Genomic DNA, 17,839 nt, shown 5'->3' with positions numbered 1-17,839 from the left:
TATACTGCTTAAAGAATGATCTTATAGTGAAATATATTATTACTACCCTTTCAAGAAGTATGATACTACCAGCATCCCAGAAACTCTCTTATGCCCCTTTCTGTCTTCCTAGAGGTGATCACTATTCTGACTTCTAAAACCATGGATGTACTTCATATAAATGTAATCATATACTATGTACTCTTGTCTGACTTTTTTCTCTCATTATGTTTGTGAGATTCATCCATGTTGTTGCCCCTGGCAGTGGTTTATTCATTGTTGTTGCTGTATTATATATTATGGTGTATATACAGAATTTATAGTCTATTCTATTCGTAAGAGACATTTGAGTCACTTCCAGTTTGGGGCTATTACAAACAACACTGCTGTGATCATTCCTGTAAATGTGTTTTGTTGCACTATGTACACATTCCTGTTGAATTTCTGAGTCATAGAGTATGTATATGTTCAGTTTCAGTCACTACTGTCAAAGTTTTCCAAGTGATTGTGCGAGTTTACATTCCTACCTACAGTGCATGAAAATTCCTGGTGTTCCACAACCTTATCAACATATACTATTTTGGGACTTCCCTGGTGGTCCAGTGGTTAAGACTCTGTGCTTCCACTGCAGGGGGCACGGGTTTGATCTCTGGTCGGGAAACTAATATCCTGTGTCCCGCATGCTGTGTGATGTGGCCAAAAAAAAAATGTGTGCGTGTGTGTGTGTGTGTGTGTGTGTGTGTGTATATACACTATTTTTTCCTCACTTTAGCCATTTTGATGGGCGTATAATGGTATTTGCATTGTGATGTTAATTTTTGTTTCACTGATGACTAATGAGTTTGGACACCTTTTCATGTGTTGATTGGCTATTTTTTTTTGAAGTGAGAATTCAAGTCTTTTGCCTGTTTTTCCTATTATCTGTCTCTTTTTAATGTGTCTGTCTATTTTTATTTATTTGCTTCTAAATTTTATTTACTTTTTATTTTATTTATTTATTTGGCCGCACCATGGGGCTTGTGGAATCTTAGTTCCCTGACCAGGGTTTGAACCCATTCCCTCACATTCCCTCAGCAGTGAAAGTGTGGAGTCCTAACCACCGGACCACCAGGGAATTCCCTGTCTGTCTTTAAGGATTTACTTCTTATTTATTTATTTATTTTTGGTTGCGTCGGGACTCAGTTGCGGCACGCGGGATCTTTCATTGTGGCACATGGGCTCTTCGTTGAGGCATGCGGGCTTCTCTCTAGTTGTTGCACGTGGGCTCCAGAGCTCGCGGGCTCAGTAGTTGTGGCGTGAGCTCCAGAGCGTGTGGTCCCTGTAGTTGCAGCACACGGGCTCTAGTTGTGGTGCACGGGCTTAGTTGCTCCATGGCATGTGGGATCTTAGTTCCCTGACCAGGGATTGAACCTGTGTTGCCTGCATTGGAAGGTGGACTCTTAACCACTGGACTACCAGGGAAGTCCCCTTGTTTGTCTCTTTTTAATGTGTGAGTGTTCCTTTATGTATTCTGGATATGAGTCCTTTATATATATGTATTATAAATATCTTCTTCCGCTCTGTAACTTATCTTTTCACCCTCTTAGGATGAAACAGAAGTTCTTAATGTAGTCTAATTTGTCACAATGGTTAATGCTTTTGGGTCTTATTTTTTTTTAATTTATTTTATTGAAGTATGGTTGATTTACAGTGTTGTGTTAATTTCTGCTGTACAGCACAGTGATTCAGTTATACAAATATATATACAGTCTTTTTCACATTCTTTTCCATTATAGCTTATCACAGGATATTGAATATAGTTTCCTGGGTTATTTCTATATATAATAGTTTGCGCCTGCTAATCCCAAACTCCCAATCCATCCCTCCCCCAACCCCTCTCCCCTTTGGCAACCACAAGTCTGTTCTCTATGTCTGTGAATCTGTTTCTATTTTGTATATAAGTTCATTTGTGTCATATTTTAGATTCCACATATAAGTGATATCATATGGTATTTGTCTTTCTTTTTCTGACTTACTTCACTTAGTATGATAATCTTTAGGTCCATCCATGTTGCTGCAAATGGCATTATTTCATTCTTTTTTGTGGCTGAATAGTACACTATTATATATGTGTACCACATCTTCTTTATCCATTCATGTGTCAGTGGACATTTAAGTTGTTTCCTTGTCTTGGCTATTGTGAATAGTGCTGCTAGGAACATAGGGGTGCATGTATCTCTTTGAATTATAGTTTTGTCTGGATATATGCCCAGGAGTGGGATAGCTGGATCATACGGCAACTCTATTTTAGTTTTTTGAGGAACCTCTGTACTGTTTTCTGTAATGGCTGTACCAATTTACATTCCCACCAACAGTGTAGGAGGGTTCCCTTTTCTTCACATTAGGTCTTATTTAAGATACCTTTGCCTACCCTAAGGTAATAAAGATATTCTAGTACTACCTTCTAGAAACATTTTTTTTTTTTTTTTTTTTTGTGGTACACGGACCTCTCACTGTTGTGGCCTCTCCCGTTGCGGAGCACAGGCTCCGGACGTGCAGGCTCAGCGGCCATGGCTCACGGGCCCAGCTGCTCCACGGCATGTGAGATCCTCCCGGACGGGGGCACGAACCCATGTTCCCTGCATTGGCAGGCGGACTCTCAACCACTGTGCCACCAGGGAAGCCCTAGAAACATTTTTGTTTTACCTTTGTCACTTAGATTTACAGTCCAGTTGGAACTGATTTTTATGTGTAGTGAACAAAGTTAGGGTACTAAAAATGGTATTTAGTTGACCCAGTATCAATCATTGAAGAGATTATTCATTTTCCACAGCTCTGCCTTGTCACCTTTGTCATAAATCAAGTATCCATATATATGTGGGTTTGTTTCTGGACTCTGTTCTGTTCTATTGGCCTATTTATCTTTCTTTTCAAGAAACTATACTGTCTTCATTGCTGTGGCTTTATAATAAGTCTTTAATATCTGGTATACTAAATCCTCTAACTTTATCTTTGAATTTCTCTTGGCTCTTCTTGGTTCTTTTGTATTTTCATAAATTTTGTCAATTTACACAACAAGACTTTCAGGGCTTTTGCCAGGAATTACATTGAGTCTAAAAACCATATTTGAAAGATAATTTCACTGGACATAGAATTCTATATTGGTAATTGTTTCCTTTTAGCATTTTGAAGGTCTTGTTTTTTTATTTTTTTAAATATTTATTTATTTATTTGGCTGCACTGGGTCTTAGTTGAGGCACGTGGGATATTTGTTGTGGTGTGCGGGATCTTTAGTTGCAGCATATGGGATCTAGTTCCCTGACCAGGGATTGAACCTGGGCCCCCTGCATTGGGAGCATGGAGTCTTAGCCACTGGACCACCAGGGAAGTCCCTGAAGATCTTATTTATTTTGCTATTCATTGTTTCTGTTGAGAAGTCAACTATAAGTCTTATTAAAACTTCTTGAGGGGAATTTCCTGGCAGTCCAGTGTTTAGAACTCAGTGCTTTCACTGCCGGGGCCTGGGTTCAGTCCTTGGTCAGAGAAATAAAATCCCACAAGCCATGAGGCATGCCCCCCCCTCAAAAAAAAAAAAAAACTCCTTTAAAGGTGGTGTGTATATCTCCTGCCTGGGGTTCATAGTGCTTCCTGAATCTGTGGTTTGATTTTCTCATCAGTTTTAGAAAATTCTCAGTCATTATCTCTTCATATAATTTTCTGTTTCATTTTTTTCTCATAATTTTGGGACTTTAATTACACGTATGTTAGGCTTTTTCATCATGTCCCATATAAGTTTTATATTCTTTCCTGTATTTCTCTTTTTTCCATCATGATTCAATCTGGATGTCGTGTTTGACCTGATTCACCAGTCCTTTCTTACCTGTGTCTAATAAGCTGTTAAATACATCTGTTGAGGTCTTTTTAAAAATTGAGAAATAATTGACATACATGTTAATATTGTATTAGTTTTAGGTGTACAACATAATGATTTGATATACGTATATATTGTGAGATGATTATCACAATAAGTTTAGTTAATTAACATTTATCACCACACATAGTTAACAAATTTTTTTCTTTTTTTTTGGCTGCCATGCGGCCTGTGGGATCTTAGTTCCCTGACCAGGGATTGAACCTGTGCCCCCTGCAATGGAAGCGTGCAGTCTTAACCACTGGACCACCAGGGAAGTCCCACAAATTTTTTTCTTATCATGAGAACCTTTTTTTTTGGCTGCACCATGCAGCTTATGGGATCTCAGTTCCCTGACCAGGGACTGAACCTGGGCTATAGCGTGAGAAAGCTCGGAATCCTAACCAATAGGCCACCAGGGAACTTCTGAGAACTTTTAAAATCTACTCTCTTAGGAACTTTCAAATATATAGTACAGTATTGCTAACTATAGTGATCATGTTGTACATTATATCCCCAGGACTTATTTGTTTTATAACTGGAAGTTTGTACCTTTTAATCACCTTCACCCATTGTGCCCACCTTCCACTCCCTGCCTCAGGTAACCACTACTCTGTTCTCTGTATCTACTAGCTCTTTCTTTCTTTCTTTTTTTTTTTTTACATTTTGCATATAAGTGAGATCATGCAGTATTTGTCTCTCTCTGTCTGACTTATTTCACTTAGCATAATGCCCTCAAGGTCCATCCATATTGTCTCAAATGGAAGAATTTCCTTCTCTTTTATGGCTCAGTAATATTCCGTTGTATATATATTCCACATTTTCTTTATTTATTCATCTGTTGATGGGCACTTAGGTTGTTTCCATGTCTTGGCTATTGTAAATAATGGTGCAGTGATCGTGGGGGTGCAGATATCTTTTCAAAGTAAAGTTTTTGTTATCTTCAGGTAAATACCTAGAAGTAGAATTTCTGGATGATATGATAGTTCTATTTTTAATTTTTTGAGGAACCACCATACTGTTGTCCATAGTGGCTGCAGTAACTTATATTCTCAATGCATCTATTGAGTTCTTGATTTCAGTTATTATATTTTCCAGTTTTAGAATTTCCAGCTGATTATTTAAAAAAAATTCTAGTTCTGTAGAAATTAGAAATGATAAAATTTTATGTCTTTTCATCTAACTTCTTGAACATACGCATGATTTTTTCAAATACTATGATAATTCTAGTATTTGGATCTCATGGGTCAGCTTCTATGATCTGTTTTTTCTCTTGGTTTTTGGTCATTTGGTTTTATCTCCTGGTATTAGTGATTTTTTTGTTAGAATGCCAGACATTTTTTGTGAAGAATTACAGGGATAATCTGAGGCTCTAGATATCTTCCTCTGGAAAGGATTTGATTTTCCTAAGGCTGACAGTTAACATCAGAGCAGATCATCTTAATTCAGCCAGAAATTAGGCTGATTCAAAGCTGGAGTTTGTGAGGGCTGTTCTTTTTCCAGTTTACCTTTATACGTAGGGTATTTAATTTCAGCGCTCTAGCTCAAGGCATGAGGTGTTTCTTTACTAGGACCCTCTACTCCTTGGTGTAGACTCTGAACTCCAGTTTTTGTCCCCACAGTTCTATAAGACTGCTGAAAGTTCTGTTCATCTTCTCAACCCCTTATTTGTCACAGTAGAGCTGAATGCTTCTGGCTTACCTACCTGTACTTTATCCTCTCTAGGATCTTAGCCCCTCAGTTCTTGGTTCTTTAGTAGATCTCTAATGATTTCAGATAGATATTTTAAATATTTTGTCAAGCATTTCTAATTGTTCCACCAGGAGCATTGGTTTACAAGCTATTCTGCTTTTACTAGAAGTGTAAAGCCTGATTTTGTTTATTGTCAGCTTATGATCATTGCCTAGTTAATTAAAAGAGCCCTGGTGGGCTTCCCTGGTTGCGCAGTGGTTGAGAGTCCGCCTGCCGATGCAGGGGACACGGGTTCGTGCCCTGGTCCGGGAAGATCCCACATGCCACGGAGCGGCTGGGCCCGTGAGCCATGGCCGCTGAGCCTGTGCGTCCGGAGCCTGTGCTCCGCAACGGGAGAGGCCACAACAGTGAGAGGCCCGCGTACCGCAAAAAAAAAAAAAAAAAAAAAAAAGATAGGTGTTTGGGGGATTGCTCAATCCAGGACCATTTATTGCTCTACAGGGAATTTTCTGGATCATGCAGGCATCATGAGTTTGAACCTCCTATCTGAGTGGTTACAAATTCTCAGGGAGACTTTTTTTTCTTTTTGCCTGGAGTTAAAGCCAAAACAGACAAGTTCTCTTGTCTTCCATTGTGTCTGATTTTTCTTTTTTTGGCTGTGCCACGTGGCATGTGGGATCTTAGTTCCCCATCCAGGGATTGAACCTGTGCCCCCTGCATTGGACGCACAGAGTCTTAACCACTGGACTGCCAGGGAAGTCCCATCGTGGCTGATTTTTCCCCCCTAGTTCATACTTTGATTGAGCATGTAGCCCTTTAAGGATTTTGACTTTTCTGTGGATTTCCATTCCAATTCTGTACCTCAAGTGCCCAGTTTTCTGCCCTCCAAGGGTTTGGGTTACTAGGGATTGATAAAAGATAGAAGGCACCTCCAATGGGCACATGAAAAGATGATCAACATTGCTAATTATTGGAGAAATGCAAATGAAAACTACAACGTGGGGACTTCCCTGGTGGCACAGTGGTTAAGAATCTGCCTGCTGGGACTTCCCTGGTGGTGCAGTGGTTAAGAATCCACCTGCCAATGCAGGGGACACGGGTTCAAGCCCCGGTCCAGGAAGATCCCACATGCCGCAGAGCAACTAAGCCCGTGTACCACAACTACTGAGCCTGTTCTCTAGAGCCCGCGAGCCACAACTACTGAGGCTGTGTGCCGCAACTACTGAAACCCGTGTGCCTAGAGCCCGTGCTCTGCAACAAGAGAAGCCACGGCAGTGAGGCAGTGAGAAGCCCACACACCTCAATGAAGAGCAGCCCCCACTCACTGCAACTAGAGAAAGCCTGCGTGCAGCAATGAAGACCCAACGCAGCCAAAGATAGATAGATAGATAAATAAATAAATAGAAAGAATCCGCCTGCCAATGCAGGGGACATGGGTTCAATCCCTGGTCCAGGAAGATCCCACATGCCATGGAGCAACTAAGCCTGTGTGCCACAACTACTGAGCCTGCGCTCTAGAGCCTGCGAGTCACAACTACTGAGCCTGTGTGCCACAACTACTGAAGCCTGCACGCCTAGCACCTGTGCTCCGCAGCAAAGAAGCCACCACAATGAGAAGCCTGTGCGGCGCAATGAAGAGCAGCCCCCACTTGCTGCAGCTAGAGAAAGCCCACGCACAGCAGTGAAGACCCAATGCAGCCAAAAATAAAAAATAAAAAAAAATACTACAATGTGGTATCACCTCACATCAGTCAGAATGGCATTCATCAAAAAGTCTATAAATAATAAACACTGGAGAGGGTGTGGAGAAAAGAGAACCCTCCTACACGGTTGGTGGGAATGTAAATTGGTGCAGCCACTATGGAAAATGGTATGGAGGTTTCTCAGAAAACTAAAAATAGAGTTGCCATATGATGCAGCTATCCCACTCCTTGACATATGTCCAGACAAAACTATAATTCAAAGAGATACATGCACCCCCATGTTCATAGCAGTATTATTTACAAGGGCCAAGACTTGGAAGCAATCTAAATGTCTATTGACAGATGAATGGATAAAGAAGATGCAGTACATATATACAGTGGAATACTACTCAGCCACAAAAAAGAATGAAATAATGCCTTTTGCAGCAACATGGATGGACCTAGAGATTATCATACTAAATAAAGTAAGTCAGATAGAGACAGACAAATATCACAGATCACTTACATGTGGAACCTAAAAAAAAGATACGAATGAACTTACTTACAAAACAGAAACAGACTCACAGACATAGAAGACAAACTTATGGTTACCAGAGGGGAAGGGGGAGGGATAAATTAGGAGTTTTAGGATTAGCAGGTACAAACTACTGTATATAAAACAGATAAACAACAAGGTCCTGGGAGTTCCCTGGTGGCCTAGTGGGAAGTGTGCTATAGGGAATATAGCTCCCTATAGCACAGGGAACTGTATTCAGTATCTTGTAATAAAGTACAAAGAAAAGAATCTGAAAAATAATATATATAATATATACGTGTAAATATATATATTTACTGAATCACTTCACTATATACCGGAAACTAATACAACATTGTAAGTGAACTATACTTCAATTAAAAAAGATAAAAAAAATAGAAGGCATCGACTTCAGCTCTGGAATCCCTCCCTGGATTTGTGCTCCTGGTTTTTCTTTGGCTTCTGAGGATTTCTCTAATTTTCTATGAGCTATGCATTTAAAAGTATTAAAAATATTAATTATTATAAATTTTTTTTTTTTTTTTTTTTCTTTCTGGTACGCGGGCCTCTCACTATTGTGGCCTCTCCCGTTGCGGAGCACAGGCTCCGGACACGCAGGCTCAGCGGCCATGGCTCACGGGCCCAGCCGCTCCGTGGCATGCGGGATCTTCCCGGACTGGGGCACGAACCCGTGTCCCCTGCATCGGCAGGCGGACTCTCAACCACTGTGCCACCAGGGAAGCCCTTAAAAATATATTTTATGTTTAGATATTTTGTATCACAAGGGTTTCAAGATATCTAGTTTACTACGTTCCTGGAAACAGAAGGTATTAATTTCTTCTATCGTGTGGTTTCTAAACATCCCAGTGGCCCTTCTCTGAGCATTCCTATGCCCTTCTCTGAACATTCCTATTTAGTTAATGTCAATTTTTCCTGTGGACGCTAGCCGCATCACATTTCTTGAGATACGACCTGACCAGAATGCAAGGTAGTCATTATTTCTCTTACTCTGTATACACTGTATCAATTCATTCAGCCTCGGAGTACAGCAGGATATTGAACACTGGGTCATTACTAATTTACTCGGAATTTCTGCTTGACTGAAAATTTATAGATCTTTTCCACAGATGATTTTACTTCTTCTTTTAAATAAATTTAATTTATTTTTTAGCTGCACTGGGTCTTCATTGCTGCACGCGGGCTTTCTCTAGTTGCGGCAAGTGGGGGCTACTCTTCATTGCGATGCACATGCTTCTTATTGCGGTGTCTTCTCTTATTGTAGAACACGTGCTCTAGGCATGCGGGCTTCAGTAGTTGTGGCTCACAGGCTCTAGAGCGCAGGCTCAGTAGTTGTGGCGCACAGGCTTAGTTGCTCTGCGGCATGTGGGATCTTCCCAGACCAGGGCTGGAACGTATGTCCCCTGCACTGGCAGGTGGATTCTTATCTACTGCACCACTAGGGAAGTCTGATTTTACTTTTTGAAATGTAAATACAGGACTGTTTTTTTGGGGGGATGGGTAGGTTTTTTGTTTTTGTTTTTTGGTCTTTAGTGCCCATCGCAGAGTGGGTTCTTAGTAAATAAATGAATAACTTTATTTATTTATTTATTTTTGGCCACATTGTGCAGCTTGTGGGATCTTTGTTCCCTGATCAGGCATTGAACCCAGGCCCTCAGCAGTGAAAGCGTGGAGTCCTAACCACTGGACCACTGAGGAATTCCTCAATGAATGAATGACTTTCCATCTCTCACTTTAAAACTTTTCCATATTGGATATGACATTGTTTTAGCATAAGATAATTTTGAATCCTGATCCTGTTATTCAATATATTAGCTACCCTTTGGGTATTATATCATCTGTAAATTGGATGTTTTCATTCAAATAGCTAGGGACAGAGTCAAGGACAGAGCCCTGAAGCACTGAATATTTCTTTCTAGGTTGATATCAATTACTTAATTCAGTTTTTTGTATGTTGGTTTTGGTTTTTTGCCCAGCCATGAGTATACTTAGATGTACTATTTTCCCACTGATTATTTCACAATTGTCCACCAGGTTAAAGTGAGAAGCTTTGTCAGATGCTCTGCAGTGGGGGGATGGGCTAGGGGAGCACTCTGCAGAACCCTCCAGGTTAGGGGCCTAAAACACCCCTGGCCTGAGGAAGAGGAGCCTGTAAGGAGCCCTAATACTTTACGCTTTAACACTCCTGGGCAGGTGCTGGTGGATGTGCCCTGTACAACAGACCGCCACTCCCTTCATGAGGAGGAGAACAACATCTTTAAGCGTTCAAGGAAGAAGGAGCGGCAGATGTTGCCTATGTTGCAGGTGCAGCTTCTTGCGTGAGTAATAGATTTACAGAAACTCAGGACTTTGGGCCACAGTGCTGTGGTGGGGTCTGGTCACCTGGGGGGCTTGGGGGCTAGAAGCTGTTGCCAAGACCATTACCCGTAGAAGGGTCTTCTGGCTGGGAATCTGCCTGGAGGAGACAATCATCATTGGATGGTCTTTCTCTGGGACATAAAGACTCTATGTGGAGATTGGTTCAAGATGGCGTAGAAGGATGTGCGCTCACTCCCTCTTGTGAGAGCACTGGAATCACAGCTAACTGATGAACAGTCATCAACAGGAAGACACTGGAACTCAACAAAAGAGATATCCCACATCCAAAGACAAAGGAGAAGCCACAATGAGATGGTAGGTGGGGCGCAATCACAATAACATCAAATCCCATAACTGCTGGGTGAGTGACTCACAAACTGGAGTGAAGGTTCTGAGCCCTACGTCAGGCTTCCAAACCTGCGGATCTGGCAGTGGGAGGAGGAATTCCCAGAGAATCAGACTTTGAAGGCTAGTGGGATTTGATTGCAGGACTTTGACAGGACCGGGGGAAACAGACTCCGCTCTTGGAGGACACACACAAAGTATTGTGCGTATCAGGACCCAGGGAGAAGGAGCAGTGACCCCATAGGAGACTGAACCAGACCTACCTGCTAGTGTTGGAGGGTCTCCTGCAGAAGCGGCAGGGACAAGGACACTGGCAGCAGAGGTTCTGGGATGTACTCCTTGGCATGAGCCCTCCCGGAGCCCACCATTAGCCCCACCAAAGAGCCTCTAGGCTCCAGTGCTGATCACCTCAGGCCAAACAACAAACAGGGAGGGAGCTCAGCCCCACCCATCAGCAGGCAAGCCAATTAAAGTTTTACTGAGCTCTGCCCACCAGAGCAACACCCAGCTCTACCCACCACCAATCCTTCCCATCAGAAAGCTTGCACAAGCCTCTTAGATAGCCTCATCTGCCAGAGGGCAGACAGCAGAAGCAAGAAGAACTACAGTCCTGCAGCCTGTGGAACGAAAACCACATTCACAGAAACATAGACAAAATGAAAAGGTAGAGGACTATGTACCAGATGAAGGAACAAGATAAAATCCCAGAAAAACAACTAAATGAAGTAGAGATAAACAACCTTCCAGACAAAGAATTCAGAATAATGATAGTGAAGATAATCCAGGACCTCAGAAAAAGAATGGAGGCAAAGATTGAGAAGATGCAAGAAATGTTTAATAAAGACCTAGAAGAATTAAAGAACAAACAAACAGAGGTGAACAATACAATAACTGAAATAAAAAATACACTAGAAGAAATCAATAGCAGAATAACTGAGGCAGAAGAACAGATAAGTGATCTGGAAGACAGAATGGTGGAATTCACTACCACAGAACATGATAAAGAAAAAAGAATGATAAGAAACGAAGACAGCCTAAGAGACCTCTGGGACAACATTAAACGCACCAACATTCACATTATAGGGGTCCCAGAAGGAGTAGAGAGAGACAAAGGACCTGAGAAAATATTTGAACAGATTATAGTTGAAAAATTCCCTAACATGGGAAAGGAAATAGCCACCCAAGTGCAGGTAGAGCAGAGAGTCCCAGGCAGGATAAACCCAAGGGGAAACATGCTGAGATACATAGTAATCAAATTGACAAAAATTAAAGACAAAGAAAAATTATTGAAAGCAACAAGGGAAAAATGACAAATAACATACAAGGGAACTCCCACAAGGTTAACAGCTAATTTCTAAGGAGAAACTCTACAAGCCTGAAGGGAGTGGCATGATATATTTAAAATGATGAAAGGGAAGAACCTACAACCAAGATTACTCTACCTGGCAAGGATCTCATTCAGATTCGATGGAGAAATCAAACGCTTTCCAGACAAGCAAAAGCTAAGAGAATTCAGCACCACCAAACCAGCTCTACAACAAATGCTAAAGAAACTTCTCTAAGTGGGAGATACAGGAGAAGAAAAGGACCTACAAGAACAAACCCAGAATAATAAAGAAAATGGTAATAGGAACATACATATCGATAATTACCTTAAATGTGAATGGATTAAATGCTCCAACCAAAAGACACAGGCTCACTGAATGGATACAAAGACAAGACCCACGTATATGCTGTCTACAAGAGACCCACTTCAGACCTAGGGACACATACAGATTGAAAGTGAGGGGATGGAAAAAGATATTCCATGCAAATGGAAATCAAAAGGAAGCTGGAGTAGCAATACTCATATGAGATAAAATAGACTTTAAAATAAAGAATGTTATAAGAGACAAGGAATGACACTACATAATGATCAAGGGATCAATCCAAGAAGATGATATAACAATTATAAATATATATGCACCCAACCTAGGAGCACCTCTATACATAAGGCAAGTGCTAACAGCTATAAAAGATGAAATCAACAGTAACACAATAATAGTGAGGGACTTTAACACCTCACTTACACCAATGGACAGATCATCCAGACAGAAAATTAATAAGGAAACACAAGCTTTAAATGACACAGTAGACCAGATAGATTTAATTGATATTTATAGGACACTCCATCCATAAACAGCAGATTACACTTTCTTCTCAAGTGCACACGGAACATTCTCCATGATAGATGACATCTTGGGTCACAAATCAAGCCTTGGTAAATTTAAGACAATTGAATCAAGCATCTTTTCCAACCACAGCGCTATGAGATTAGAAATAAATTACAGGGAAAAAAACCATAAAAAACACAAACACATGGAGGCTAAACAATATGTTACTAAATAACCAAGAGATAACTGAAGAGATCAAAGAGGAAATAAAAAAATACCTAGAGACAAATGACAATAAAAACATGACGATCCAAACCTGTGGGATGCAGCAAAAGCAGTTCTAAGAAGGAAGTTTGTAGCAGCACAATCCTACCTCAAGAAACAAGAAAAGTCTCAAATAAACAATCTAACCTTACACCTAAAGGAACTAGAGAAAGAAGAACAAACAAAACCCAAGGTTAGTAGAAGGAAGTAAATCATGAAGATCAGAGCAGAAATAAATGAAATAGAAACAAAACAATAGCAAAGATCAATAAAACTAAAAGCTGGTTTTTTGAGAAGATAAACAAAATTGATAAACCATTAGCCAGACTCATCAAGAAAAAGAGGGAGAGGACTCAAATCAATAAAATTAGAAATGAAAAAGGAGAAGTTACAACAGACACTGCAGAAATACAAAGCATCCTAAGAGACTACTACAAGCAACTCTATGCCAATAAAATGGACAACCTGGAAGAAATGGACAAATTCTTAGGAAGGTATAACCTTCCAAGACTGAACCAGGAAGGAATAGAAAAACATGAACAGACCAATCACAAGTAATGAAATTGAAACTGTGATTAAAAATCCTCCAACAGGGACTTCCCTGGTGGTGCAGTGGTTAAGAATCTGCCTGCCAATGCAGGGGACATGAGTTTGAACCCTGGTCTGGGAAGATCCCACATGCTGTGGAGCAACTAAGCCCGTGCACCGTAACTACTGAGCCTGCACTCTAGAGCCCACGAGCCACAGCTACTGAGCCTGTGTGCCACAACTACTGAAGCCTGCGCGCCTAAAGCCTGTGCTCTCCAACAAGAGAAGCCACCATAATGAGAAGCCTGTGAACCGCAATGAAGAGTAGCCCCCACTTGCCGCAACTAGAGAAAGCCCATGCGCAGCAACGAAGACCCAATGCAGCCAAAAAAATTAATTGAATAAAATAAATAAATTTAAAAAAAAAACAAACAAAAGTCCAGGACCAGATGGCTTCACAGGTGAATTCTATCAAACATTTAGAGAAGAGCTAACAGCTATCCTTCTCAAAGTCTTCCAAAAAATTGCAGAGGAAGGAACACTCCCAAACTCATTCTACAGGCCACAATTACCCTGATACCCAAACCAGACAAAGATACTACAAAAAAAGAAAATTACAGACCAATATCACTGATGAATATAGATGCAAAAATCCTCAACAAAATACTAGCAAACAGAATCCAACAACACATTAAAAGGATCATACACCATGATCAAGTGGGATTTATCCCAGGGATACAAGGATTCTTCAATATATGCAAATCGATCAATGTGATACACCATATTAACAAATTGAAGAAGAAAAACCATATGATCATCTCCATAGATGCAGATAAAGCTTTTGACAAAATTCAACACCCATTTATGATAAAAACTGTCCAGAAAGTGGGCATAGAGGGAACCTTCTTCAACATAATAAAGGCCATGTACCACAAACCCACAGCAAACATCATTCTCAATGGTGAAAAACTGAAAGCCTTTCCACTAAGATCAGGAAAAAGACAAGGATGTCCACTCTCATCATTATTATTCAACATAGTTTTGGAAGTCCTAGACACAGCAATCAGAGAAGAAAAAGAAATACAAATTGGAAAAGAAGAAGTAAAACTGTCACTGTTTGCAGATGACATGATACTATACATAGATCATCCTAAAGATGTCACCAGAAAACTACTAGAGTTAATCAATGAATTTGGTAAAGTTGCAGGATACAAAATTAATGCACAGAAATCTCTTGCATTCCTATACACTAACAACGAAAGATCAGAAGGAGAAATTAAGGAGACAATCCCATTCACCATTGCAACAAAAAGAATAAAATACCTAGGAATAAACCTACCTAAGGAGGTAAGAGACCTGTACTCAGAAAACTATAAGACACTGATGAAAGAAACCAAAGATGACACAGGGAGAGATACACCATGTTCTTGGATTGGAAGAGTCAATATTGTGAAAATGACTATACTACCGAAAGCAATCTACAGATTCAATGCAATCCCTATCAAATTACCAATGGCATTTTTTACAGAACTAGAACAAAAAAATCTTAAAATTTGTATGGAGACACAAAAGACCCTGAATAGCCAAAGCAGTCTTTTTTCTTGAGGGAAAAAAGCGGAGCTGGAGGAACCAGACTCCCTGACTCCAGACTATACTACAAAGCTACAGTAATCAAGAGAATATGGTACTGGCATAAAAGCAGAAATATAGATCAATGGAATAGTATAGAAAACCCAGAGATAAACCCACGTACCTGTGGTCAACTAATCTATGACAAAGGAGGCAAAGATATACAATGGAGAAAAGACAGTGTCTTCAATAAGTGGTGCTGGGAAAACTGGACAGCTACATGTAAAAGAATGAAATTAGAACACTCCCTAATACCATACACAAAAATAAACTCAAAATCAATTAAAGACTTAAGTGTAAGGCCAGACACTATAAAACTCTTAGAGGGAAACATAGGAAGAACACTCTTTGACATAAATCACAGCAAGATCTTTTTTGACCCACCTCCTAGAGTAATGAAAATAAAACCAAAAATAAACAAATGGGACCTAATGAAACTTAAAAGCTTTTGCAGAGCAAAGGAAACTATAAACAAAACGAAAAGACAGCCCTCAGAATGGGAGAAAATATTTGCAAATGAATAAACAAAGGATTAATCTCCAAAATATATAAACAGCTCATGCGGTTCAATGTTAAAAAAACAACCTAATCAAAAAATGGGCAGAAGACCTAAATAGAAATTTCTTCAAATAAGACATACAGATGGCCAAGAGACACATGAAAAGCTGCTCCACATCACTAATTATTAGAGAAGTGCAAATCAAAACTACAGTGAGGTATCACCTCACACCGGTCAGAATGGGCATCGTTAGAAAATCTACAGACAGCAAATGCTGGAGAGGATGTGGAGAAAAGGGAACCCTCTTGCACTGTTGGTGGGAATGTAAACTGATACAGCCACTATGGAGAACAGTATGGACGTTCATTAAAAAACTAAAAATAGAATTACCGTATGACCCAGCAATCCCACTTCTGGGCATATACCCAGAGAAAACCATAATTCAAAAAGACACATGCACCCCAGTGTTCATTGCAGCACTATCTACAATAGCCAGGTCATGGAAGCAACCTAAATGCTGACAGATGAATGGATAAAGAAGATGTGATACATATATATACAATGGAGTATTAGCCATAAAAAGGATCGAAATTGGGTCATTTGTAGAGACATAGATGGACCTAGAGACTGTCATACAGAGTGAAGTAAGTCAGAAAGAGAAAAACAATATATGAGTATATTAACTGATATGTGTGGAATCTAGAAAAATGGCACAGGTGAACTGGTTTGCAAGGCAGAAATAGAGACACAGATGTAGAGAACAAACATATGGACACCAAGTGGGGAAAGCGACGGGGAGGGTGGTGGTAGTGATGGGATGAATTGGGAGACTGGGATTGACATATATACGCTAATATGTATAAAATAGATAACTAATAAGAACCTTCTGTATAAAAAAATAAATAAAATTCAAAAAAAAAGAAAAGACTGTGTGGTAGGACATGCATAGCAGGATGGGCTGCACAGATTCACTTTTACCTCTATGCTAGTCCCCATGTCAGTGAGTAGCACAATTTTGAAAAATAATTACTGAGGTTAAGGCTCTGTAGAGCTGGGGTAGGGACTCAGTCCATGGGCAGCATCAGGGTTTGGTTTACAACCAGAGTCAAAGATCAGGGGACCATTTCAAAAGGACTTTTGAAGGAGAGCCCATGGAGTAAGGTTGGGTTGCTCTCAGCTTTGAGAACAACTTTCAGGTGGTGTCAGTGTGGAAGGCACTTCAGAGGCTAACACAGCTACCCATCCCACAATACACTCCCCTATCCTTCCAGCTTCTTCTGATGCGCTTCTACTTCTGGGAAGCTCACTAGTCACTGGTACTTTCTCTTTCTGGTTACAGGGCTGGACTCCTTGCCACCAAACCAGGAGGCCACGTTGTCTATTCCACCTGCTCACTCTCACACTTACAGAATGAGTATGTGGTGCAAGGCACCATCGAGCTCCTGGCCAATCAATACGACATCAAGGTTCACGTGGAAGACCTGACTCACTTCCGAAAGCTTTTCATGGACACATTTTCTTTCTTCCCATCCTGCCAGGTTGGGGAGCTGGTAATCCCAAACCTCATGGCCAATTTTGGGCCTATGTACTTTTGCAAAATGTGTAGAATGACGTAGCATTACCCTGTTCCTGAAGTCCTGTTGTAAGAAGACAAAGGGTGTACTCTTGTGGAGACGAGTGCCAGAGATGCACTCTGGCCTATCTCCATCCCATTCATGTCTTTCTGTAGACAGTTTTCAGCAGTAGGAAGTAAGAGTTTTTCTGTCCTGTTGTCCAATTGTGGAGTATCAGCACGTTTCTAACTCACTTACACCCCACTTCCAACCCCTACTCCCCATCTCTGAGCCTGTGCTAAAGGTTCCTGCCCCATTAGGGGCTTAGGAGGAGGAACCAGTGAGCAGGGCCACTCTTTAAGCTGTAAACTTGGGAAGAAGCATTTAGCCAATAAAATTGTTGAAGCTACATGGAGCTGGGACTGTAGTTGGGGGGCCTCATGTCAGTCCAAGTAGTGTTAGTTCCTTTTGTACCCAGGTACCCAAAGCACAGGACCTCAGCCTGGTTACAGGCCTCTGGTTACAGAGCCCGTCTCACACTTGAGGTGAGTTCTGCATGATAAGTCTTGAGCAGCTGAAGGGCTTAAACAAGCCTACCAAGTTTCTCCATATGTCCCATGATCTAATTTAAGGAACAAGTAACTAAAATGTTAAGCCAGTGCACAATAATCTGCTTACTTACTTTGAGAAAGCTCTCTTGAGCTGAATAATTCCA

The 17,839-nt window shown here is 40.7% G+C and overlaps 1 protein-coding gene across 1 annotated transcript in view; it reads left to right on the top strand.

The window, feature by feature from the left end:
* The window catches only part of NSUN4 (NOP2/Sun RNA methyltransferase 4), a 33,107-nt gene extending 15,574 nt beyond the window's left edge, over positions 1 to 17,533 (top strand). The window contains exons 5-6 of the mRNA XM_027108665.1: positions 9,989 to 10,113; positions 16,911 to 17,533. Coding sequence (XP_026964466.1) covers positions 9,989 to 10,113; positions 16,911 to 17,187 — 402 coding nt within the window. The 3' untranslated portion in view covers positions 17,188 to 17,533. The remainder of the gene's footprint in view (positions 1 to 9,988; positions 10,114 to 16,910) is intronic.
* The last annotated feature ends 306 nt before the right edge of the window (positions 17,534 to 17,839 follow it).

The sequence above is a fragment of the Aethalodelphis obliquidens genome, unplaced genomic scaffold, assembly GCF_003676395.1.
Source record: "Aethalodelphis obliquidens isolate GAN/ISIS:26980383/991018 unplaced genomic scaffold, ASM367639v1 scaffold9, whole genome shotgun sequence".
Classification (NCBI taxonomy): Eukaryota; Metazoa; Chordata; class Mammalia; order Artiodactyla; family Delphinidae; genus Aethalodelphis; species Aethalodelphis obliquidens.
The sequence above is the reverse complement of the archived record's forward strand: the minus strand, read 5'-3'. Positions and strand labels throughout refer to the sequence as shown.